At 45.2% G+C, this 24,474-nt stretch overlaps 1 protein-coding gene across 1 annotated transcript; it reads right to left on the minus strand.

Moving 5' to 3' along the window:
• Nucleotides 1-243: 243 nt before the first annotated feature.
• LOC133368043 (histidine-rich glycoprotein-like) lies at nt 244-6,953 on the minus strand. The gene is made up of 4 exons (XM_061592125.1): nt 6,916-6,953; nt 1,580-1,864; nt 914-1,198; nt 244-532 (listed from the first exon to the last, which is right to left on the minus strand). The coding sequence occupies exons 1-4, from the start codon at nt 6,951-6,953 to the stop codon at nt 244-246; spliced, it is 897 nt and encodes a 298-aa protein (XP_061448109.1).
• Between the last annotated feature and the right edge of the window lie 17,521 nt (nt 6,954-24,474).

Here is a 24,474-nt window from a genome sequence, read left to right on the forward strand (position 1 = left end):
CTGCTAGTTGAAACAGTTGGTATAGTAGAACTGATAGTAGCAGCTGCTGAGGTGGTAGAACTGTGGGCAGCAGTTGCTGTTGTGGGTGAACTGTTGTGAGTGGGTACACCTGTGGAATATGGGGTAGAAGCTGGCAGATGTGTTGTGGAGCTTCCAGTAATGACCATTGGTGTGATGGAGGTGCCACTAGTGGCTGCTGAGGTGATTGAGCCGCTGCTTGTAGTTCTCGGTGTACTTGAGAGTCTACTCATGGCTTCTGTTGTGGTGGAACTCAGAGTAGTAGCTGGCGGTATTGTTGTGATGGTAGTCACTAGGGGTGTTGTGTCTGTTCTTGCGGTAGTGCTTGTTGACGTTGTAGCAATTAATGTGGTGGAGCTCACCATCATAGAAGCTGGTGTACTGAGGCTGCTGCTGGTGGCTGCAGGTGTGATGGTGGCTCTTGATGTGGGTGTAGTGATTGTGGAAGCTGGTGTTGTGATGGAACTGGTCAGGGTTCCCGCAGTTGTGGTGGTAGTGCTCCTGGTTGTAGATACTACAGGAGTAGATTGTGTCGTCACGCCTGGTGATGTTATAGGAATGCTAGTAGTAGCTGGCACTAATGTAGATGTGGTAGTCGTGGCTTCTGGTGTGCTGGATGTGCTAGTGGGGGCTCCTGGAGTTGGGGAGCTGCTAGTTGAAACAGTTGGTATAGTAGAACTGATAGTAGCCGCTGCTGAGGTGGTAGAACTGTGGGCAGCAGTTGCTGTTGTGGGTGAACTGTTGTGAGTGGGTACAGCTGTGGAATATGGGGTAGAAGTTGGTAGATGTGTTGTGGAGTTTCCAGTAATGACCATTGGTGTGATGGAGGTGCCACTAGTGGCTGCTGAGGTGACTGAGCCGCTGCTTGTAGTTCTTGGCATACTTGAGAGGCTACTCGTGGCTGCTGTTGTAGTAGAATGTGATGTAGTAGTCACTGGGATTGTTGCAATGGTAGTCACTAGAGGTGTTGTGTCTGTTCTTGCGGTAGTGCTTGTTGACGTTGTAGCAATTAATGTGGTGGAGCTCACCATCATAGAAGCTGGTGTACTGAGGCTGCTGCTGGTGGCTGTAGGTGTGATGGTGGCTCTTGATGTGGCTGTAGTGATTGTGGAAGCTGGTGTTGTGATGGAACTGGTCAGGGTTCCTGCTGTTGTGGTGGAAGTGCTCCTGGTTGTAGATACTACAGGAGTGGATTGTGTCGTCAAGCCTGGTGATGTTATAGGAATGCTAGTCGTAGGTTGCACTAATGTAGATGTGGTAGTCGTGGCTTCTGGTGTGCTGGAGGTGTTAGTGGGAGCTCCTGGAGTTGAGGAGATGCGAGTCGAAATAGTTGGTATAGTAGTGCTGATAGTAGCGGCTCCTGAGGTGGTGGAACTATTGGCAGCAGTTGCTGTTGTGGGTAAACTGTTGTGAGTGGGTACGGCTGTGGAATATGGGGTAGAAGTTGGCAGATGTGTTGTGGAGCTTCCAGTAATGACCATTGGTGTGATGGAGGTGCCACTAGTGGCTGCTGAGGTGATTGAGCCGCTGCTTGTAGTTCTTGGCATACTTGAGAGGCTACTCGTGGCTGCTGTTGTAGTAGAATGTGGTGTAGTAGTCACTGGGATGGTTGCAATGGTAGTCACTAGAGGTGTTGTGCCTGTTCTTGCGGTAGTGCTTGTTGACATTGTAGCAATTAATGTGGTGGAGCTCGCCATCATAGAAGCTGGTGTACTGAGGCTGCTGCTGGTGGCTGCAGGTGTGATGGTGGCTCTTGATGTGGGTGTAGTGATTGTGGAAGCTGGTGTTGTGATGGAACTGGTCAGGGTTCCTGCAGTTGTGGTGGAAGTGCTCCTGGTTGTAGATACTGCAGGAGTGGATTGTGTCGTCGCGCCTGGTGATGTTATAGGAATGCTAGTAGTAGGTGGCACTAATGTAGATGTGGTAGTCGTGGCTTCTGGTGTGCTGGATGTGCTAGTGGGGGCTCCTGGAGTTGGGGAGCTGCAAGTTGAAACAGTTGGTACAGTAGAACTGATAGTAGCAGCTGCTGAGGTGGTGGAACTACGGGCAGTGGTTGTTGTTGTGGGTGAACTACTGTGAGTGGGTGCAGATGTGGAATAAGGGGTGGAAATTGGTAGATGTGTTGTGGAATTTCCAGTTATGACCATTGTTGTGGTTGAGGTGTCACTAGTAGTTGCTGAGGTGACTGAGCTGCTAGTGGTGGCTGATGTCTCATTGAAATTCCCAGATGAGAAACCTGGTGTGGTGGAGTTTGCAGTATTATCAGGTGGTTCGGTGTAATTGGTAGTGGTGGTTGGTGTTGCATTGGAATTGTTAGTTTTTGATTCTGTTTCTGTTTCATTGCTTTTGATTGCCGTTATTGTTTCTTTTGTTTCTTGTGACTCTTTAGTTGACAGGATCGATGTGCTTGAGGTTGTGGGATAAGAGTTAGTGAAGGCTGACTTTTGACCATCAGCAATTTCTGCTCTTTTCATATTTTGTGCTATTGCAGTCATCTCAGTGCTCATTTCTGAAAGTGCCATTATGCTTGCCCTCTTAGTCCTTTCTCTGACTTTCTTATCAATTGCACTAGTTTGAGGGTCCCTTTCCTCTGGGTTTCCCTTCCCTTTATTGATGCTGAGGAGGATATTGCTTCCTTTGCTGACTTCTTGACTTGGAAGCTGCCTGGTGTTTGACCTCTGAGCTGTATCCATTTTTCCTCTTTCTCTCCAGGTCCCCATTGCCTTTACCCTCCATCTGACATCTATGGAAAGAAGAGAGGGAGATTCATATTTTCACATATTTTCAATGAGTCTGGAGATTATAAGAGATAAGATTATAAGAGTGGCTGTATACTATAGCCACCGTGGATTTTTCACATTCCGCAATGTTAAATTGAAAATACCCCCTATGCCATTCTGATGCTTCCCATAAGCTCATTTCAAAACATAACCTTACAAAACTTATAGTCCTGAACTCAGAAACACTTGTTTAACAACCCTCTAAATTTTCATGGCGATACACAAAACCGTCAGAGAGAATAGAGAGTTCAAAGTCAAAAAAAGGGGGGGGAAAGACCCCTTTTGGACTTTTTACAGTTGGAGTTCTCATAATCTGTTCAAATTCATTAAAAATCAGCAATGTTCACAGAGTATCTGGAATGCTATTATTGACCTTGCCCCATACTCTGACCTTCATCTTCTGCAGTTTAAAAGTTTAAAAAATGCTGGCTGATTTTCAATTAAAGAAATTTTGCAATAAACTGAATGATAGTGTCAGGCATGCTCAGTAAGAACCAACTGTCAGTGTTCTAAAAGCCAGACTCACAGCTGCTGGGCTTGGCTAATCAGAGGGCCACACCCACACCAGACTTTGATTTCACTTTAGACAGTCATGGCTGAGAGGAGATTCCTATTCCACTGACAGAGCTGCAGTGGCCAGACTGGTTTAACAGTCAGCCACTCTGATTGAAGGTCTGTGAGGGGAACAGGGCATCTAACAACTCACAGTACAGTACCCTTCACTAACTACACTTCCCAGGATTCTTTCGGAGAAGCCACGACTAAAGTGAAATAAAGGCCTGGTGTGGATGTGGCCAGGGAGAGCTTTGGTTTAAATTTAGGTGGGAGACTACATGTACCTGCTGTAGAATAAAAAGGTGAGGGAAACACTGAAAAGCAATGATAGTGTTCACAATGTTTTCCTTTTGGAAAGGAAAGGGGCTACCCCTCTGCCCAGTGCCCACCTACCCAGTCTTTTAGAGATGACCTACTGTCCAACAGAAGAGATGACAGCTGATGCTTTGACCAAACCATTGGGCAAAGTCTGACACCAGAAACTACGAGGCAAGATGCACCTTGTAGAATGAACCAAGTTCTCGTTGAGAAGGGGTGTTGGAATGTATGAGGTTCAACTCCAACTTGGTGGGTTGAGGCTGCATGGGGTTAATAAGGGTAGCTAGAGAGATAGACCTCTTGCTGGTTGAGGCTATACCTATCCCTTTGATCCTGCCGCCTCTTCCCTTCCTGCTAGGCTGATAAGCAAAGGAATGTTAATCTCCATTCCTTCCGCCTTTTATCTGTTCTTCTCTTTCTCTCGAGAGGGGAGCAGACATCTTGTCTTTGTCTCTCCTCTCAACCAGGATGAGGGTGAGTACTGGGACCAGTGCTCACTTCTCCAGCATAGCTAGTTAAGCTAGATATAGAACTCTTTCCTATCAAGCATGTACTTCCAGAATAAAGTAGTTGTTTCTTATTTTAAAACTTAAAGTCTCTGTCTGACTAATTTGCAGGGAAGGTATAATCTTAGCAAAGATTCATACACACACAGTTCGCTCAATACTCTCCATTCCGCAGCGCTACACAACTTTGCTACGCATCTCAATAGAGAGAAATTCCGTCAGGAGTAACAAGCGACGGTCGACTGTGGTGGTCTCAAGTTTATGCCAGAGTTTATTTCTGGAGATAGAATAGGGTTGCCATATTCCAGTTCCACAAATCCGGGCAGGCTAATTTGCATAATATGCAAATCATTTGCATGTTATTTGCATATTATGCAAATATTTGCATATTAATATTTAGATTGTCCAGTTGTTTTGTTTTTGTGCCTAGGAATTACCACCAAAAATGGGGGAAAGATGTGAGAAATCTTTTTTTTAAAAGCAACATTTTCAGCCTTAAATGCCTAGACTCTAGTTTCCAACACTATGGAGTATTTATTGATTGACTAAGAGGATTTATATCCTGCCCTTCTGCTGTTAAAAACAGAGCTCAGCACAGCTTACAAATATAATAAAAAATAAAAATACACAATCAATATAAAAACATAATAAAAACACAAAATAGCAACAAACAAAGTAAGTCAGGGCAGCAGTACGGTTAACCATATACAATATATTTCAAAGATGTGGTGGGTGGAGAAAAACAAGAAGCCAAAATGTTAGGAAAAGGAGTCTTTCACACCACATGCTCAGTTCTAAATACTGTTGCAGCAAGTTTTACAAGCTCCTCCAGTATTCTACTGGTGCAGGCACTCAGACATTCAAAGTATCTGTATGTTTCTTAGGTTTTATAAAAGCAGAGCTTGCTTAACTCAAAATTTCTTCTCCCTTTGATCAACCACATCTACACAGGTTCCACCTCCATACTCAAAATGAAACTGGGCCTGGAAGTGTGCAACAACCCCACACATACCTTGCTAATTAGATTACCAATGCCAGGATGTCTGTCTTATTGACTACTCTCCTGCTCCCCCCCCCCCCCCGGGCATCATGAAAGACCCAGTCCTGAGCTCAGAAAGAAAATAAATATCTGGTCCTCTTCAAAGTATAGATAAGCCTCTTGTTTTAATTGAAATAATAATTATAAATTCTTGCTCTTATCACTAATGGGAGTTAATTATCTTGCATATGCTGCTGTCGCTTCTATGGCTGTAACGGAGTGAGATAAGTGAAATGCAAATAGGGTAAAACAATACAAATGGCAGTATCACTTTCCTAAATGTAATACCATACCAACCACAACAAGATTCCTATGAGTAAGGCAGAAAACTCAGCATCCCACAACCAGTCAGGATTCATAAGCAAAAACCCAAACTAAAAAAATCCTAGCAGCCAGTCAGCCAAGGTCACAGAAATCCCCATGCAGCACAACCTGACCTGGGGACTGCAGTTAATGCAGAATGCTGCAGCACAATTGCTGACATGAGTGAGATCCTATCAGCGCATAATACCTCCGCTCTGAAATCAGCATTGGTTGCTGATTTGCTACCAGGCCAAGTTCAAGCTGTGCTTTCCATGTTATGGGTGCCACATAGTACTTGTTCTGCTCTTGTAAGAAATCAGTCCTGTTAAGTGGCAGCACCTATGCTTTGGAACTCCTTGCCTATTGACATTAGGCAGACGCCTCTTTTCAGCACCTGCTAAAATCAGTTTTCTTGAGGCAAGCCTCTCCAGGCATGTAGAAGCTATTGTTTTTAAATCTGTTTTTAACTCATTGTTCATTTTATTATTTTGAATGTTTTTCAGTATTTGTCCTTAACGCTTTTGCCAATAATTTTATTGTTTTAAATCTTTCTGTAAACCGCTTTGAGATTTTTTACAATAAAGAGGTATATAAATGTTGTAAATAAAAATAAATAAATGTTGGAGTCACTGTGGCCCTTGAGTCTCTTCCCACTTTTAGGAACCAAGGAATCTGCCTTATACTGATTCAGGCCATTTCGCACCATGATTTCTTAAATGCAACACCATACCAACCACAACAAGATTCCTATGAGTAAGGCAGAAAACTAAGCATCTCACAACCAGTCAGGATTCCTAACCAAAAACCAAAAATATGATAAATGAAGAAATATTTATATAAGCATGACTATCAAAAATATTTATTATTTACACAAACTGTAAATATATTTTTAGTGCAATCCTAGGTTTATTTATTCAGAAGCAAGTCCCAGTGTATTCAGTGGGGCTTACTCAAACAGGGACAGAAATGCAACCTCAAGTGATAAGCAACTTCATTCGCACAACCCAAAATTCCGAATCATGCCACTTTACGCTGTTTTGCAACTGTTTATGCTTGTTTTTATGGTTATTGGATTTTAAATGGCTTTATTTCTTGTTGTGAGCTGCCTTGGTTTCTAACCCTACCTCACAGGGTTGTTGGAAACACTCCATACACGCACGCGCACACACACACACTGCAAATGTATAAATACATACAGCCCATATAATAGTTTATTGTCAGACCAGTTGGTCATTGCAGAAAAATCAGTATTAGTTTTAAAAAAATCAGTATTAGTTTCCTACAGAATAAAAACTGCAATACCTAAGTAAGCGCTGCCTACTTGCTTTAAAATAGGACTGGAGGGGAGGGGGACAGAAAGAGTTAGAACACAAACACAATTCTTTTTTGCATTCACTTGAAAGTCCCATTGATGTTCAGCACATTCATACCCATGTCTACTCAAAAGTAAGTCCTATTGAATTCAATGGGATTTACTCTGGACATATGGGATTAGCAATAGGGTTGCCAGATCTCCGATTTTCAGCCGGAGTCTTCGGCATAAGGAGGCCAGTCTCCGGCCATATTTACCATAAATTGGTAGATCTCTGGTTTTCAAGCGCCCCCCCCAGCCACGCATGCGTGATTCACGCATGCATATGCTGAAGGCTCTGGCTGCCCGCCTGCCCTTTCCCAGTCAGCCAGGTGCAGGCGCAGGAGGAGGAAGCAGCGTCTGACTGCAGTTGCCTCAAGAGCCGCCGCACTGCCGCCGCCGCCGTTCCTGCACCTGAGCGAGGCCGCCCTCGTGGCCCGTCTCTGCCGCCTGGGCGCCTTCTACATCCGGACTGCTTCAGCGACAACTTGGAGCAGTTCGCCGCCGAGCACGTCCAGCTGCCGCCCCCGCAGGGACCCCCCCAGCAGCAGCCCCCGCCCGCTGCCAAGCAGACAGCCGCAGCCACAGCAGCAGCCCCGCCGACCACGCAGCCGCAGGTGGGGATCCTGGAGCGGAGCCCGCAGCAACCTGGCCTGGGGGGGGCTCTGGGCAGTGGCATCACTGGGGCGGTGCGGTCCATCAGACCTGGCCCTGCTGGAAGGCACCACGTTGGGGAAGGCGGATGGAACTGTATCCCCCCCTGCAGCAACCTGGGGTTGCAAACAGCCCTCTGAGCTGAGGCCTGGCTCTGCTGTGCAAGCCTGCCGGGTGGTGGATCAGCTGGATTTTCTGTTCCTCTTTGGGTGGAGAAGCAGGGAAACATTTTGCACTTCCCAATTGCTATGGGAACTCCCTGGCTTTCTCTCGCCCTCCGAGAGACACAGAAGCAGAAGAAAAAGAAACGAGTTGCTAGGGGAGGGGAAAAAAACATGCATCCTCTTTTCGTATTCCCCGCCCTTGGAATCTGGAAAAGGCCCAGAAAGCCATTGCCCTGAGTGTTTAAAGAGACAGTGGCCCTTTAGAGGCCTGGCTGACACCATGGATGAAGGGTGCTTTGCACTCTCCCTGCAAGGGCTGCCTGTACCCCAGCGGGAGAGCATCGCTTGGCATGCAAAAGGGCCCAGATTCAATCCCTGGCCTGGGGGATGTAGGAAGCTGCATTATAGTGAACCAGCCTGTTGGTCCATCTAGTTCAGTATTGCCTACACTGACTGGCAGCGGCTCGCCAGGGTTTCAGCCAGGAGTCTCTCCCGGCCATACCTGGAGATTCCATTTGGGAACTGAACCAGGGACCCAAAGTGAACTTTTTGATTAAATCAGCATCAACTTGATGAAACTGCAGCTTTATGTTGCAGCCTCCCTTGAAATCCATTTGTTCTAGGATTTGTTCACCTCAAGACCACACAGAGGAGGGCCAAGATCTCTTCTCGGTTATCCCAGAGTGAAGGACATGGAATAATGGGCTAAAGTTACAGGAACGTAGGAAACCCCTGTTCTCACAGAGCTACAGTTTGCCATAGTGATTCAACAGACAGCCTCTCTTCCCAGAGATTTCTGTGGTTGTAGCTCTGTTAGGGCAACAGGAGTCCTCTAACAGCTTTCAGCACCCTTTGCAAACTATACTTCCCAGGATTTGTTGAGGGAAGCCATGACTGTTTAAAGTGGAATAATAGTGGATTAAATGTCTGGTGTGAATGTGGCCTGAGTCTCAGCAAGTGGAGGAAAGCTGAATGATGCAGAGGAAGCCAAGGTTGGTTGATTCAGTCCCTACTTCCAGATACCATCTTTCACCTTCCTCTTAAAATTTCCTCTTCCTCTGCGGTGCCCAAGATGGCAAGAACCCTCCGTGGGCCAGGAAAGACTGAGACACTTCTTTTCTGAAGGCATCAGAACTGCACCTCCCAAGAAATGTCCCTAATGTCCTAGTAAGAGTTTTACCCACACGTTGAAGGGTTATGCTGGCCCTTTGGTCTGTGTTGCTCTGGTTGAATTCGGGGAACAAATGTTACGCTGTAGTACTGCTGTGGCACCCATAACATGGAAAGCACACTTTGAACTTGGCCTGGTAGCAAATCAGCAACCAATGCAGATTTCAATGCAATACCATACCAATCACAACAAGATTCCTATGAGTAAGGCAGACAACTCAGCATCCCACAACTAGTTAGGATTCATAACCAAAAAACAAAACTAAAAAAATCCTGGCAACCTGTCAGTTAATGTAGAATGCTGCAGCACGATTTCTGACATGAGTGAGATCCTATCAGCGCATGATACCTCTGCTCTGAAATCTTGTTGTGGTTGGTATGGTATTGCATTTAGGAAAGCATCACTGTCTTTTGTTTTTTCATTTTCTGTTTGCATTTCATGTACCTTTGACCCTCCTCCCTTACATCCATAGAAGTAACAGCAGTGGTTGTATGTGCTCAGCTCAACCCCCTCAAACCCACTGCTGATGCGCCTTGTTGGTTGCATGGCAGTTTGTTTCTTGCCCAATAGTGGTAAAAGAGAATTCACTTATTTGGAAGTGTGGCTGCAGTTGTTGTTCCCAAGCTGCTGCCTGTGAAGATAGACCAAACCATGGGTGTTTTCTCTCTGTCAATTATTACTCACTGGAAATGGGTTGTCTTTCAAAGTGAGTTTATAGCTGCCCACAACAGGGTAGCCAAGAAATTGTAGAGAAACTTCTTAACCATTACTCATTCCTGTCTCTGCAGCAAAGGATAGTCTGTGAAGAAGTTTGGAGGATCATTTGATTGACTTGTGAAGCACAGTCAACAGCACTGTGGTGAGTTTTTAAAACTATTATTACTATGATGTTGGAACTCTCACCAGGTAGCCTGATCCTATGCATGCTGCCTTCAGCATATTCTTACTACATTTAGTAACACAACCTGAAAACCACATAGCATCCAATTAATCCAACTACCCAGCTTCAATCCTAAACACATTTACTATGTTACATTAAATGCAATGAGATTTGCAAAGTAATCAAAAGTAACTGTGTAATCCTCTATATGTCTGGTCAGAAGTAAGTCTCATTGACTTGAATGGGGCTTTTTGGCAAGTAAGTGAGAGGGCAGCCTAAGAATGCAAGCCTAACTCCACTTATTTAGGGGTAAGCCCAATTGAATTCAGCAGGACTTACTTCTGAGTTTAGGATTGTGCTGCCAGTCTGTTATCTCCGTCCTGGGCTCCTACTGGGAGAAAGGGCTGGATATAAACCTAATAAATAAAATAAAGAAATAAAATCTCCTCTTCCTACACTCCATCCAGACTGCGACCAGATGTAGACACTGTGGCAACAACAGCAAGCCAGCTTTGCCATACAGCTTGGTAAAGCATTCTGGAGAACTTGAAAGTTTGCTTCCTAGTTTGTGACATTTTGGTTGGTCTTAACAAAGGTATTGCTTGGCTGTGGATTTAGGCATTTTTCTTATGAACACTCTCTTCTTCCTGTACAGGTGCTGTTGTGCTGCACATCTGTTGTTTCAATGCAGCCACAAGGAGAGAAGCCGAAGAAGAAATATGCAGCATCATTTCAGACTAAATGGTTACAGAATGATAATTTCAAAGACTGGATCGTAAAAGTAGATGACTCTCTTGCCAGATGTAAGTGCTGTAATTCTACTTTCACTGTGAAATACGATGGTGTCAAGGCCATTCGGAGACACAAGGAAAATGCTGCACACATTAGAGCCTCAAGAATGGTGAAGCAGACATGCCATGACATCCTTCTTTGCAAAGAAAAGTACACCAGAAATGCTCCGTGTTGCTGCTATAGAGGTTAGCAGCGTGTATCATGCAGTTATGCACCAGCACAGTTACATGAGCACGGATTGTGGAATAAAACTGATTTCTACAACGATCGAGGACTCTGCTCTTGTTAAAAAACTGCACTGTGGAAGAACCAAGGCAGAGTGCATTGTTGAAAACGCACTTGGACCAAAATCAATAGAAAATGTGGTGTGGGCACTGGGTGGACGTTCCACTAAAAAAGTTCCTTTTTCAATTGCCACGGATGCCTCTAATAAAGGCAACCGTAAAATGTTTCCTGTGGCTGTGTGTTATTTTGATGCTGACCTTGGAGTCCAAGAGAAACTGCTGGACTTCTATGAGTTACCAGCAGAGACTGCTGTTGCCATCAGCAATAGCCTTCTGAAGACTGTGACTGATCTGGGATTATCTGCTGAAAATATAGTGGCTTACACAGCAGACAATGCTGCTGTCAGTTACGGTGTAAGGTACTCAGTATTCAAGTTCCTAAAGAAACAGAAAAGTTCCATTGTGAAGGCAAACTGTTTTTGCCATGTTCTACACAATGCTGCCAGGCATGGCTGGTTTAACAAGAAGTACGACGTTGAGTATCTGGTTCATAAGGTATGCACAGAGTTCTCCAGGAGCACCCTTAAAAATGAGAAACTCAGGGAGTGCTTTGATGAGCTAGGCATGCAGTACCATGCACTAATTAGACATGGAAACACACAGTGGCTCTCTCTTTTCCCAGCTGTTGAGCGGCTACTCCAGTTGTGGCCTGCTATAAAATCCTATTTCCTGGAGCTTGGGGAAGAGCTGACAGTGAGATGATATGGAACTTTATTGGAGACCAGGCAGATGAGGCAACTAGTGACACAACTGAAAAGATTTCTGTCCCAGAATGTTACCTCTACTTTGTGCATCACTACATGCAACTGTTTCATGAGACTATTAGTGTTTTGGAAAGAAAGCACTCAGTAAGTCCACACCTCCACACCTGCATGTGCAGCTTGAGGGAGAAGCTGGTAAATTGTGTGGACAACAGATTGCTTTCTGGTCTAAAACACCTCCCTGAATCTCAACGTGCATCTTTCACTACAGATGCTCTCCAGATGTACAATCGGGCAATAGCATACCTTGATAAATGGTATGATTTTGAGAACTCACAATTAAAAGACTTCACAGCCTTTGATCTGGACAGAGAGTCAGAGGAGCTAACAGTGGACCATAGTGGCTTCAAATCTGGGCATTGAAGTCGATGTTGATGAACTTTGCCTGGTTAAAAAGTTTGTGCCTGAGGTCAGAACATCTGATCTTCCTCTGGATGAGAAATGGGTGCAGTTGCTAAAGAGCACCAGATCAAGAATTCTGGTGAAGGTTGTCAGTGCAGTGTTTGCCATCCCCGTAAGCAATGCTTTTGTGGAGAGAGTGTTTTCACTCATGGGCAACGTATGGACTGACAACAGGAACCGTATGTTATCTTCCCTTGTCAAAGCAGACCTTTCTGTCAAATTAAACTTTGGCATGAACTGTGCTGATTTTTTCAAATATGTGAAGGAAGAGCAAAGGTTGCTTAAAGCTTGTGTTTCAAAGGAGAAGGACAAATTCTAAACTCAGCCTTTTTTGTTCTTTAAAACCAGTTCCTACAGTGAAAGCACCTTGTTCATTCTTTCTGTTTTTCTTTTATAAAGAGTAATACTGTTTATAATGTTTGTAATGTTTGAGAACATCCCATGGATATCATCCACTTCTCTTTTGTAAGAGAGATAAATGTCTAAATCCAGCTGCTAGTCCCAACTGGAGTAGACCCATTGAATCGATGGGAACTTGGTTAATTGACACCATGTAAATTCCATTGCTTCAGTGGGTCTACTCTAGTTGGGACTAGCAATTGGATTATGATTAGCAGTTTGATTGGTGATGTAACCTGCCTTTGTTCTCTAAAAGACAGTGTTTGTTAATAAAAAAAATTGTTTGTAACCTGGTGCTATTGGTTTTATTTCTCTCTCACGTTTTTACCTTTACCTTAATACTAGAGGTAATTGTATAATTGTGATTGTCCGATTTCTTTGAATAGAGACTGACACAGTAGCCAACACATGAAGTTGCAGTGCCTTATGGATAACTTTGTGGACGATCCCCAGTCAAGTCTTAGCAACAGCACAATGCTGACAGGCAGTTGCCAACTGCTTGCCTAGAATGCCCTCCCTTGTCCTTAACATGGCTGCAACCATATCTACTCAGAAGTAAGTCCTATTGAGTTCTATGGGGCTTAGTTCCTTAATAAGCATGTTTACAGTTGCTGCCTTCAGGGGCATCCATCTGTGCTCCCATCTAACATCTCTGCAACACTAAGCTCTTTTCTTCCAATAATGGCCTGGCCTGAGGGCACGTAAACCCTTCTTGCCAGAAGCAAGTAAGCTATATTAAATGTTCCCTAAAGGTGTTGAACTGTGACCTGGGAGACCAGGGTTTGAATCCCCACACAGCCATGAAGCTCACTGGGTGACCTTGGGCCAGTCACTGCCTCTCAGAGGAAGGCAATAGTAAACCACCTCTGTCTGAATACTGCTTACCATGAAGACCCTATCTGGGATCAACTTGAAGGCAGTCCATTTCCATCTTGCATCACCCTAAGCTTGTGAGAAAGAATGACCTTGTCACTTCAGATGGACCTAGGAACACCCTATTTTAGGTAAGATTTCTATTTTAATCTCCAAAGAATTTTTTTTGAATGGTATGCTCCAAGCAACTGTGGTTGACACAATGTATCATGTTTAGTGATGTCACTAGGACCCACCCCGTGATGTTACTAGGGCCCGCCCTGTGACATCACTAGGGCCCGCCCCCATTTCCTCAGGTTTTTGAATGGTTCTGACCTGGCAACCCTATTGTGCACCCTTGCCCGCCATTACAACTACGTGTGATTTCCAGCTGCAACCACAGGAATAAGTGCACTACTCAGGCCGTTGTCCTGGGAATCTCTTTCCATGTTTTCCTTTCCTCGTTGCACTAAATCAGTAGTGGCTAGTGAGGCAGCGCAGGCAGGGTGACATTGCTGGCCTGGCTTGCCAATGCTGCCGAGACAAATTCATGGGAGAGCTGGGAAGATGGCGTCAGACGTAGGTTTGTTCGCTCCTTGTTTTCTCCTGACCAAACATTAAGAGCCGCTTTCTTACGGCTGTAATTCATTTTAATTAGTTTTGTTTTATCTATTTTTCTTTTCTTCTCCTATTGTGCCATTTGGTGAGCAAAGCAGGCTCCCCTCCTTAGTGTCTGGGCACATTATCTCCTCGGTGTCCTTGAAGCAACGAACAGGGAGTGTTCACCGACAAGGCCTCGGTTAGTGAGACAGCAGCTTATCTCCCCTATATAAGGGTGTCTAATTACCAACAATAACAGTAGCTGCAGAGCCTGCTTATCTTTACAACAGAGACCAAATTAAAGCACAACGTTTATAATGGTCCTGACAAGAAAGGCTAGAAACGAACAGGGAGAGTCCTTAACCCTTGAGAGCCTCCCTAGCTGGGGAAGAACAGCTAAAAGGAAAGGGAGACCAGCTCAAATCTCCCCCCTTAATTCAAAGCTGGAGGAGCATTCAAAGCTTGACGGGGGCCAATTAAAAATTACACACTTTCCCCCTAACAGCTCGCCAAAGCAGGCAAAAGTGGCCCCCATACAGACCTGCCCCACTCCCACTGACTGGTCCTTTTCTGCCAAGGACAATATACAATGGATTGTGGAGGAAACCCCGGCTTTAAGCCTGGCTGCTGAGATAGCACGGGCCATTAAGCAAGAAGTAAATGAGACAATGCAAGTGCCTGCTGACTTTTATAAATCAGCTTCACCAGGAGTCCAGCAGTCTGTTATTAAGGCATGGTTGGAGGCCACCCCAACCCCTATGGGATCCCCCAGCCTACCACTTCAACCAGGCCCCGATGAAGAGGTGCCACTACTGACAGGCTGGCTGCCTATGATGGCAATGGAGCTGGAGCACATAAAAAACTTTCTGACCGAAAGCAATAATCTACTAACAATTCTTGTGAAACTTCAGCAGAAGCCTGCCGACCCAGCCCCCCCAGCGGCCACACCTCAGGCGTTAAAACAACTTACTCCATCCTTAGCTACAGAAACCAAGCCGGCCACTTTGCAACCTAAGCCTGGCTGAGTAAGGAAGAGACTGTCAGCTCTTCACTAAGACAGCAGTGTCGGTGGGGGTGCAGGCAGCGCTGGAGATTCCTTGGTAATTGCCAGGCTGTAAGTCCTCAGCCGGCAGCTTGGCTATAAATCTGCCAGGCTAGCAAGGAGGAAGCAAGATAAGGGCAGAGGCTGGTCAAAGCTTACGTGCCAAGCCAGCAATCCAGAAGAGACGTCAGTGAAGGTCCGGGTCTAGTCTGCCGAGAGATCAGTCCAAGTCAAGGTTCAGGGGATAGGAAGACACACAGTGGTCACACCTGATGTTGTAGTCAGCAACAAGCTGAACCCAAGGTTTGACTTTTAAGGAGCAGGTTTGTCAGCAGGTGTGAGCCATCAGCGTTTTGGCCTTAAGTGGACAGGCCTGCCCCTCTTCTGCCTGACCTTCTGTTGTCTACGTTCTGCAGGTGAGGGGGGAGTATCCTGTTCACTGCCTGCGTCTGGCTAAAGGGCTTCAGCTGTGTCTGGGGTGCTCTGCAGCTGAGGGGGAGAAGGAGCTGGGTTCTCAGGAGTTTCCTCCATTTCTCCTTCTGGGTCTGCTGCTTCTGGGTCTGCTGCTGTTACTCCCGAGTCATCCTCGTCTGATGAGTCCTCTGACGGGGCCATGACAGAGGCCACTCGTCGTCAAAAAGAAGAGCAAAAATCTCAAAAACCAGAAGCCGACACAGGGGAACAAAATGAATTTCCAGAAATTATTTGATTTGCTGGGTAAGGATCCGCCAGGGGACAGGGAGAAAAGCAAGCCATTGCCCTGCCGTGCTTTGAGAAAGAATGATGCACACATGCAACGGAAACCACATTTAGATCATTGCCCCATGGATCCCATTCTAATACCAACACCTGCTCCCCCATTAAGGGTGACGGACCCACAACCTCTTAAGCAAGATCCGTGGCAGGCGGTCTTATGAAAGGAAAATGCTATACAGAAGCCAGAGGCCAGCAATATAAATCTAAGCTGGAATCTAGTCCTGAATCATTGTAAACTTGCTTTTGTCAATTACCCCAAACCCAAGGGGATAGTAGAGCAATTAGCTAGAAAACAACATCTAGTGGAGGCATTAAAGGACATCCTGTCGCCACGACTAAAGATCCAGGATATAGGCTCAGTAGAGTACCTATACTATAATGGCATTAGAGCAAGAGCGGTGGCTACATTTTATTCACCCCAAGGAGTGACCCAAATATTGTCCCAAAAGGAAAAACTGGCTAAATTGGACATTGTTCCTGGGAGGTTCTTTGAAAATAAGGCAGCGCCAGAGTCTTTACTTCCTAATCCCCGGCCTTGCCCAAAGTTCCATCAAGATTATAAATATGGATGGCTCATTGACCTGGAGGCCACAGAGGAAAGTCCTAAGAAGGAAAAGTCAGCACCCCAAAAAGAGAACATGATCTCTACATCGCAAACTACTCCCCAATCGGTTGGTGGATCCAGTATTCCATACGTGCAGGAAGAGCAGGCACTCTTACAATCGTTTGGAGCTCTTGCCCTAGAAGATCGCGTTGAAATATTACGCAGACTTGAGCAGCTATCAGCGCAGCTGACAAAGATCCACAGCCGCTGCCCGGATTTCCAGGGTGGCGAGATAGATACTGTGGAGGAGTGGGATGCAAAATGCGAGCCCACCCGATAATATGAGCAACGAGGGAGATTGCCATTAACTATTTCATCTACCCTGCGGTCTACCACGAAGTCCCCGGCAGCGCCGCACTGGGACGCCCCAGTTGGCTTTACATGCAATATAGAAGCTTCCTCTGCTTCCCTACTGGTACAGGTGAAGGTAAAGATCTCCAGGTCACGGAATTTGTTCCCTGAAGAGGTGGAGGAGCAGTTAAATCTCCCTACTCGCGCACATAATCCATCGATAGCCGCACTTTGGCCCCTTCCTTAAAGCATCCCCCTCCAAATGGTTGCATATGTTACGCTGAGGAACTGGATGAAATTACTGCTGATTGACAACTACCGCTTTTATCCTGGAACATCATGGGCTGGTCCAATAAGATTCTTTTCTCCGCAAATTCAAGATTGTCTGTTTATAAGAGACGTGGCAAACCCAAGCAAACACTCAGCATATTAATGGGTTTAGATCCTTCTCCTCCCCAGCTATCAAGATAAACACCAAAGGTCGTGGCAGTGGGGGCCTTACTATTTTCATCTCCGTAGACCTCCCAGTTGAGATCCACCCCATTGACTTAACCAATGCCCAACACTTCCAGGCGCTGAGATTAGAGGGGCCCTATACAGGGACCTTATTATCATCAACGTTTATTTACCTCCTAACCTTGCCAAATCGGTGTGCCCTGGCAGTGTATGGGACCTTCTCACTGACATCTTGTTGCAGTTAGAATGTCGATCCCCTCATGCCAGGTTTATTTTGTGTGGCGATTTCAACGCCAGACTGGGGAGTGTTGGGTTGGACATCGGGGCCTCTACAAATCATGGCCCCAGCCCTCTTGGCGATTGGAGTGATAGAGTGACTGCTGATCTAACAACATACAAGCAAGGCGCTAGACTACTAGAACTTCTCCAATTGTTTCACTTAGAATGTCTGCATGGTTCCCCTTTAGATGCATCCAAAGGGGAGTTCACATATCTAACCTCTAGGGGCGCCAGTGTTACTGATTACTTCTTTGTATCTAATGCGTTATACCCAGAAATTACCAACTTTGATCTGATAAATAGAGTTGACAGTGACCACTTTCCCCTGCTAATGGTGTTAAAGTCTCAACATTCCATTCCCAAAGTAGCCCACTCCAGTTTAGAGGGAATTTTGGTAACAGAACGGAGAATTCGTTGGTCTACCTCTGTTCAGTCTGTTGTCTCCCGTTTCCTTACTATTGAATTGCCCCTCTTTATGAGTCGTGTGGCGGCAGACTCAGAGTCAGACGCACTGAAAGAGTACCAATTAATAGCATCCCTCTTTAAACCTATGGTGACTCAAAGTGGACAATTCGTGGCCTCGTGTCGCTCGAGAAACACCTGGTTTGATTGGGAATGCAAAAGCGCCAAAAAGCAGCTGTCAGACTATGCACGGCGCACAATTAGAGACCCCAAAAACTTCAAGCGCACCCACTTGGTGGCCTTACATTCTTCTTATAAGCTTTTGTTAAAAAGGCCCAATATGTCAGACATCAATGGCAGCAATTGGCGCACGCGGCCGCAGAGAAAAATGAGTGCTTATTTTGGGAAACAGTGGCTAAGGGGCTGTGTACGATAAGACCCCTCAGCAACAGCCAGATTGATGCAGATCTTTGGCTTACCTATTTTAGTAAACTTTATGCGTCCTCAAATGCACCTACCAAGGCCCTCTCTCACTCTCTGGAGCTCTCCCTACCTGAGTGGGCCCCAGTTACAGCCAATCAGATTAAAATACTCATATCCACTTTGAAGGCTGGCAAAGCCCCCGGAGAGGACATGCTGCCACCAGCACTCTTTAAAAGCTTCCCTTACTGGTGGGCCTCCATCTTAGCCAGGCTGTTCACGCAACTGAACAAAACTGGCATCTTTCCAGAGGGCTGGAAGCAAAGCATTGTGGTCCCTATATATAAGAAAGGAGACAGACAGGACCCAAACAATTACCGCCCTATTAGCCTCCTGGATATTGCTGCCAAATTATATTCTAAATATCTCCTAATGAAATTGGAAGACTGGGAAACTGCCAACAATGTCATCTTTCCACAGCAAGCAGGTTTCCGTAAAGGGCAAAGTACGGTAGATCATTGCTTAATCCTTTACTTCATTGCAAGGCAATGTATATCAGGCCCTACAAAACACCTATATGCCGCATTTATAGACCTGGCAGCGGCATTTGATTCTATTGATAGGCCCAAGCTATGGGCCAAGCTAGCAAATACTAACATCGATAGACGTCTGCTATTTCTCATTAGGCAATTATATACTGATAACAGCGTAAGAGTGAGGGTGGGCTCTACGGGCTCACTGACAGACCCTATTGTCTCTAACAAGGGAGTAAAGCAAGGATGCCTGCTAGCTCCCTTCCTTTTCAACTTTTACTTAAATGACATAGTCACCACATTGGAGGGCTCAGAATTTCCACCCCCCCAACAGTCAGGAATAGGAAAGTCTCGCTACTTCTGTATGCAGACAATATGCTCTTACTTTCCATCACACGCAATGGACTAAAGAGATTGCTTGCAAGATGCAGTGCCTTCTGCCAAAAAGAAAGCTTGCAGATCAATTACTCTAAAACAAAAGTTGTGGTTTTTGGCAGAAGGCACCGTAACTTTCTCTGGACAATGGATGGCCATCAAATCGAACAATGCCGCTCCTTCAAATACTTGGGCCTATTTTTTCAGGACACCCTCTCATGGAAAAAACATATTGACTACACTAAAGCAGTTGCCATGAGAACTTGTGGCACCGTTTTGAGCTTTCATAGGTCAACAGGAGGCAATCTTATCCCCCCGGCACTGAAAATTTATAACAACAAAGTTGTATTGCAGATCCTCTATGGTGCGCCGGTTTGGGGATGGGAGGGCCCTTTTCTCCATAATCTAGAGGTTGTCCAGAACAGTTTTCTCAAAAAAAACCTATTGTGTCTGCCGACAAATATGCCAGCGGCATTACTTCATGCTGAGCTATGTATCCTCCCCGTCAGTGCTCATATCCATTGTGCATTGTTAAACTTTTGGGAGCAAACTAAAAACTCCCAATCCAAGATCATTTTAAAATCATGCGAAGAGCTGGCCCGCAGAGATAGGCTCTGGGGAGACAAGATCTCTGGCATATATTGTTTATATTTATTTATTTATTTATTTAGTTTAATTTATATACTGCCCTAAGCCCGAAGGCTCTCTGGGCGGTGTACAAAAAGATAAAAACAAGCACAATATATAAATACAATAAATACAATAAATAATAATAATAATAAAAAAACAATAACGAACCAAACAACATCCAAAATACGGAAATGCTGTTTAAAATACACTTTAAAATGCCTGGGAGTATAAAAAGGTTTTCACCTGGCACCGAAAAGATAGTAGCGTCGGCGCCAGGTGTACCTCATCAGGAAGACTGTTCCACAGTTCGGGGACCACCACTGAAAAGGCCCTGGTTCTAGTCATCACCCTCCGAGCCTCTCGATGGGATGGTACTCGGAGGAGGGCCTTAGATGTTGAGCGTAGTGTACGGGTAGGTTCATATTGGGAGAGGCGTTCCACCAGGTATTGCGGTCCCATGCCGTGTAGGGCTTTATAGGTCAAAACCAGCACTTTGAATCTAGCCCGGAAACAAATAGGAAGCCAGTGCAGACGGGCCAGAACAGGTGTTATATGAGCGGACCTTCTGGTCCGCGTCAACAATCTGGCCACTGCATTCTGGACTAGCTGTAGTTTCCAAACAGTCTTCAAGGGCAGCCCCACGTAGAGCGCGTTGCAGTAGTCCAATCTAGAAGTTACCAGAGCATGAACAACTGAAGCGAGGTCGTCACTGTCCAGATAGGGACGTAGCTGGGCTACCAATCGAAGATGGTAAAAAGCATTCCGTGCCATGTTACCACCTGCTTCAGCTCCGTATGATAGATCAGCCCTCAAAGATTCAATTTTCCTCCACTGTCATTGGTTAGACAGGCTGACGATCATCAACTCCAAACCTTTTAGATGTATTGGAGCAGAGCTTGGAAAAGTTACTTTTTTGAACTACAACTCCCATCAGCCCCATCCAGCATGGCCACTGGATTGGGCTGATGGGAGTTGTAGTTCAAAAAAGTAACTTTTCCAAGCTCTGGTTTGGAGCTATAAAACAGGACCATGAAAGGGCATACTATCTGGCCCACCCCATGGCACCCAAGCTTAGGCAAGCACTCACTGCACTCTGGTTCCAGTCAATGCCAAATGCGATTTTGGCGGACCGGTACAACCAGACCCCGTGGAGCCAGCGTTTATGTATTTGCGGGACAGAGGCAGTGGAGGATCTCACGCATTATCTACTAGACTGTCCTCTATACCCTGATCCACGCGCCAAATTTCTGAGCGAACTGATAGGTTCGGGGAGGTCCGGAAGGTCTCGGCAGGAGCTGGTTGTTTCTCTTTTGGAGGATAAAGATCCGGCAATTTCATATAGGGTAGTGCTCTTTGCCTGCGCAGCGCAAAAGATAAGGGCGGCACACGTAGCTCAACTCCCGAGTGTAGTATAGCGGGTTTTAAATTTTAAATTATTTATCTGTTTATTTTATTAAATCTTTTGCCATATGTTTGAATTTGTGTATACATGACCAATTATTGTACGTGTTGCAATGGCCTATGGCTAGGCAAAAAGGATTGATTGATTGATAGAACCTGCCAATGCTGCCTGTTACCGAGAGGGTTGGGGCAAAGCAGCAGGGAGCTTGGCATGGGCACAGCAGTATAGCCAATCCAGCACTCACACCATTCCCCACTGCCCCCTCTTGGTACCTTGCAGTGACCTGTAGCATTGACGTTGGGAAGCTAGGTAAGCCACGTCACCCTGCCCACGCTGCCCTACTGCTGGGATAAACGTGCTGCTCAAGCACTTGTCATGGGAATCCTTCCTTCCCCTCCTACCTCCTTCTATTGAACCACAGCATGGCAGCAAGGGTTAAATACAGAGCCCTTTTTGTGTTGACAGAGAGAAAGCCTTAAGAAGGAGGAACAAATCAAAGGCTTCTTCCGGCAGAGGAGATGGACAGAACGTTTTTCAAAGTCTCAAAGTTGCTGCTTATAAATGTTGCCGCTCTGGCTGACTCTCCCTTTCTTGCTCTCCCTATTATTCAACTTCCTTCTTCCACCCTTTAAAAAAACACACAAAGATTTTACTGCAAGGGTTCCACCGAACTTTTGTTTAAAGTGAAAGTTTCTGCCATTGCAAAAAGTTTGAGAACCACTGGGTTAAGTGGTTAGTGAAGGCTCCCCAAGGGCTCCTTACTACCATCTTGAGCCAAACGTGACCCCTCACCACTCAGAATAGCTCCACTGACCATTTCTTAAAGAATTAGTGCCAGCAAGAAAAGAATATCAAGTTATGATTATGATTATTTCACATGCTGTCAGGCACTGGATGCAGATCCAGAGCTAAATCCTTCTGCCGCTGTCAAAATCAATCCTTCCTTTGTGACTCTTCACCTTCTAAAGCCACGTCAAACATCAGAAGACTCAGCCACCTTTCCAGTTCTTCATGCAGTGAGTGTCCAGCCTTTACTTTAGGCCAACTCAGAAGACTTGGAGGTGGCTCAGTCACAGTAGAGATGGCTCTCCCAGCAGCAGCATTGTCCTCTGAGATCAAAGCAACAGCTATGTTTACTCTCTCAAATAGGGACGGGAGACTTGTAGCCCTCCAGATATTGTTGGACTCCCAGTTCCATCTGCCTCAGCCAGGATGGTGAATGCTCAGAGACTTTGGGAGTTGTAGTCCAACAACATCTGGCAGTCCACATGTTTTCCATACCTGCTGGAAATCAAGAGGTGTTGGAAACCTTCCCCATCAAATCCTAGCTAATGACTGGGGCCAGCTGTGATGATACAGTGACAAAGGAAAGACATTCTGCACATACTCAAAGGCACACTCTTCTTTGTTATTACTTCATACTTGTATCTCTCAAACTCCTGGGGATGCTCGCTTTTTCCACAATACAACTTTCTGCCTTCTCAGCTGAAGACCCTACCACTCACCTGTTACAGCAACAAAGTTAGCAAAACAAGTGACCAACAGTAACACCAGTGCTCCTTTCATCCTTCTCAGCAGCTTGTGATGAGGCAGAGTTCCCCAGATATACAGATCAGAGTGTGAAGAGGCTGCCAGGCTCCGGAGCCAAGCCGGCAGCTTTGGGGCTACAATCCACCAAACGGTGTTGTCACTTTTTCTGTGTGAAAGCTATCTAGTAAACCCAGTGGAGCTCTCATCTCCCAGGACAAAGGGCAAGCACCATTAGTACTCAAATCTTTTTGGAAATGAGCCAGAATTTTATTTGAACAAAACTTGAAGTAGGGAATTAAATAATAATTCTGTTACATAATTTCCTCAGAGTGGTCAAAGGACAACAGGGGCAATGGATTCTTCTTGCATAATAAAATACTTGATTAGCACAGAAAGTATAGCTTTAAGTTTCAACACCCTATATCATCAAGGGGTGGGGAACCTTTTTTGCTACATGGGCCAGATCCTCATCTGCCTCATGGGCCAAATTTGACAGATGATAGGGCTGCCCACCTGTCAATCTCATGCCATAATCATGACATCACATGATTGGCAGACAAGCAGGGGCACCCATCTGTCAAAATCCCATGCACTTCCCTTACGTCTCCGTGATTGGGGACTTAAAGGAGAAGGGGGGAGGCTTGGCAAGACTCTTCCAAATCTCCCCACTCTTCCCTTTTTAACTCTCTGGGATCAAGGGATTAATCCTTTAAGTCCCCGATCATGGAGAATGAAAAGGGAACCATGCACAGATTTGGAAAAGGCTTTAAGACAGTCCCCACTCTCCTGTTTGAGAAAACTAGAGCATAGGAGCTGTTTCAAAGCCTTAACAAAACCCTCTTTGAAGTAGGGATGGGGGAGAAATTCAACTCAGTTCTCATTTAAAGTTGAATATATCAAATTCACATTTTCTGACAAAATAGGATCACTGAAACTCAGTCATCCTTTGAAATTCACACTTATCAGAATTTTGCAATGGAGTTCTCCAACCAAGCAATATTTGTTGTTGTTATGTGCCTTCGTCGATTACGACTTATGGCGACCCTATGAATCAGCGACCTCCAAGAGCATCTGTCATGAACCACTCTGTCCAGATCTTGTAAATTCAGTTCTGTGGCTTCCTTTATGGAATCAATCCATCTCTTGTTTGGCCTTCCTCTTTTTCTACTCCCTTCTGTTTTTCCCAGCATTATTATCTTTTCTAGTGAATCATGTCTTCTCATGATGTGTCCAAAGTATGATAACCTCAGTTTCATCATTTTAGCTTCTAGTGACAGTTCTGGTTTAATCTAACACCCAATTATTTGTCTTTATCGCAGTCCATGGTATGCACAAAGCTCACCTCCATCATCACATTTCAAATGAGTTGATTTTTATCTTATCCGCTCTTTTCACTGTCCAACTTTCACATCCATGCATAGAGATTGGGAATACCATGGTCTGAATGATCCTGACTTTAGTGTTCAGGGATACATCTTTGCATTTGAGAACCTTTGCTAGGTCTCTCATAGCTACCCTCCCCTGTCCTAGCCTTCTTCTGATTTCTTGACTATTGTCTCCATTTTGGTTAATGATTGTGCCCAGGTATTGATAATCCTTGACAAATTCAATGTCCTCACTGTCAACTTTAAAGTTACATAAATCTTCAGTTGTCATTACTTTAGTCTTCTTGACATTCAGCTGTAGTCCTGCTCTTGTGCTTTCCTCTTTAACTTTCATCAGCATTCGTTTCAAATCATTACTCGTTGCTGCTAGTAGTATGGTATCGTCTGCATATCTTAAATCATTGATATTTCTCCCTCTAATTTTCACACCTCCTTCATCTTGGTCCAGTCCCGCTTTCCATATGATATGTTCTGCATATAGATTAAATAAATAGGGTGATAAAATACACCCGTCTCACACCCGTTCCAATGGGGAACCAA

This window comes from Rhineura floridana, chromosome 11 (genome assembly GCF_030035675.1).
Source record: "Rhineura floridana isolate rRhiFlo1 chromosome 11, rRhiFlo1.hap2, whole genome shotgun sequence".
Lineage (NCBI taxonomy): Eukaryota > Metazoa > Chordata > Lepidosauria > Squamata > Rhineuridae > Rhineura > Rhineura floridana.

Bases quoted from the DNA above. Each gene is read 5' to 3' on its own strand.
- LOC133368043 (XM_061592125.1), bottom strand. From the start codon at position 6,953: ATGGGTATGAATGTGCTGAACATCAATGGGACTTTCAA. The intron at 1,865-6,915 runs GTGAATGCAAAA...CCACTCCTGCAG, and splicing joins AACATCAATGGGACTTTCAA to TATCTACAACCAGGAGCACT. The intron at 1,199-1,579 runs GTAGCCTCTCAA...CCACTCCTGTAG, and splicing joins TACTACAACAGCAGCCACGA to TATCTACAACCAGGAGCACT.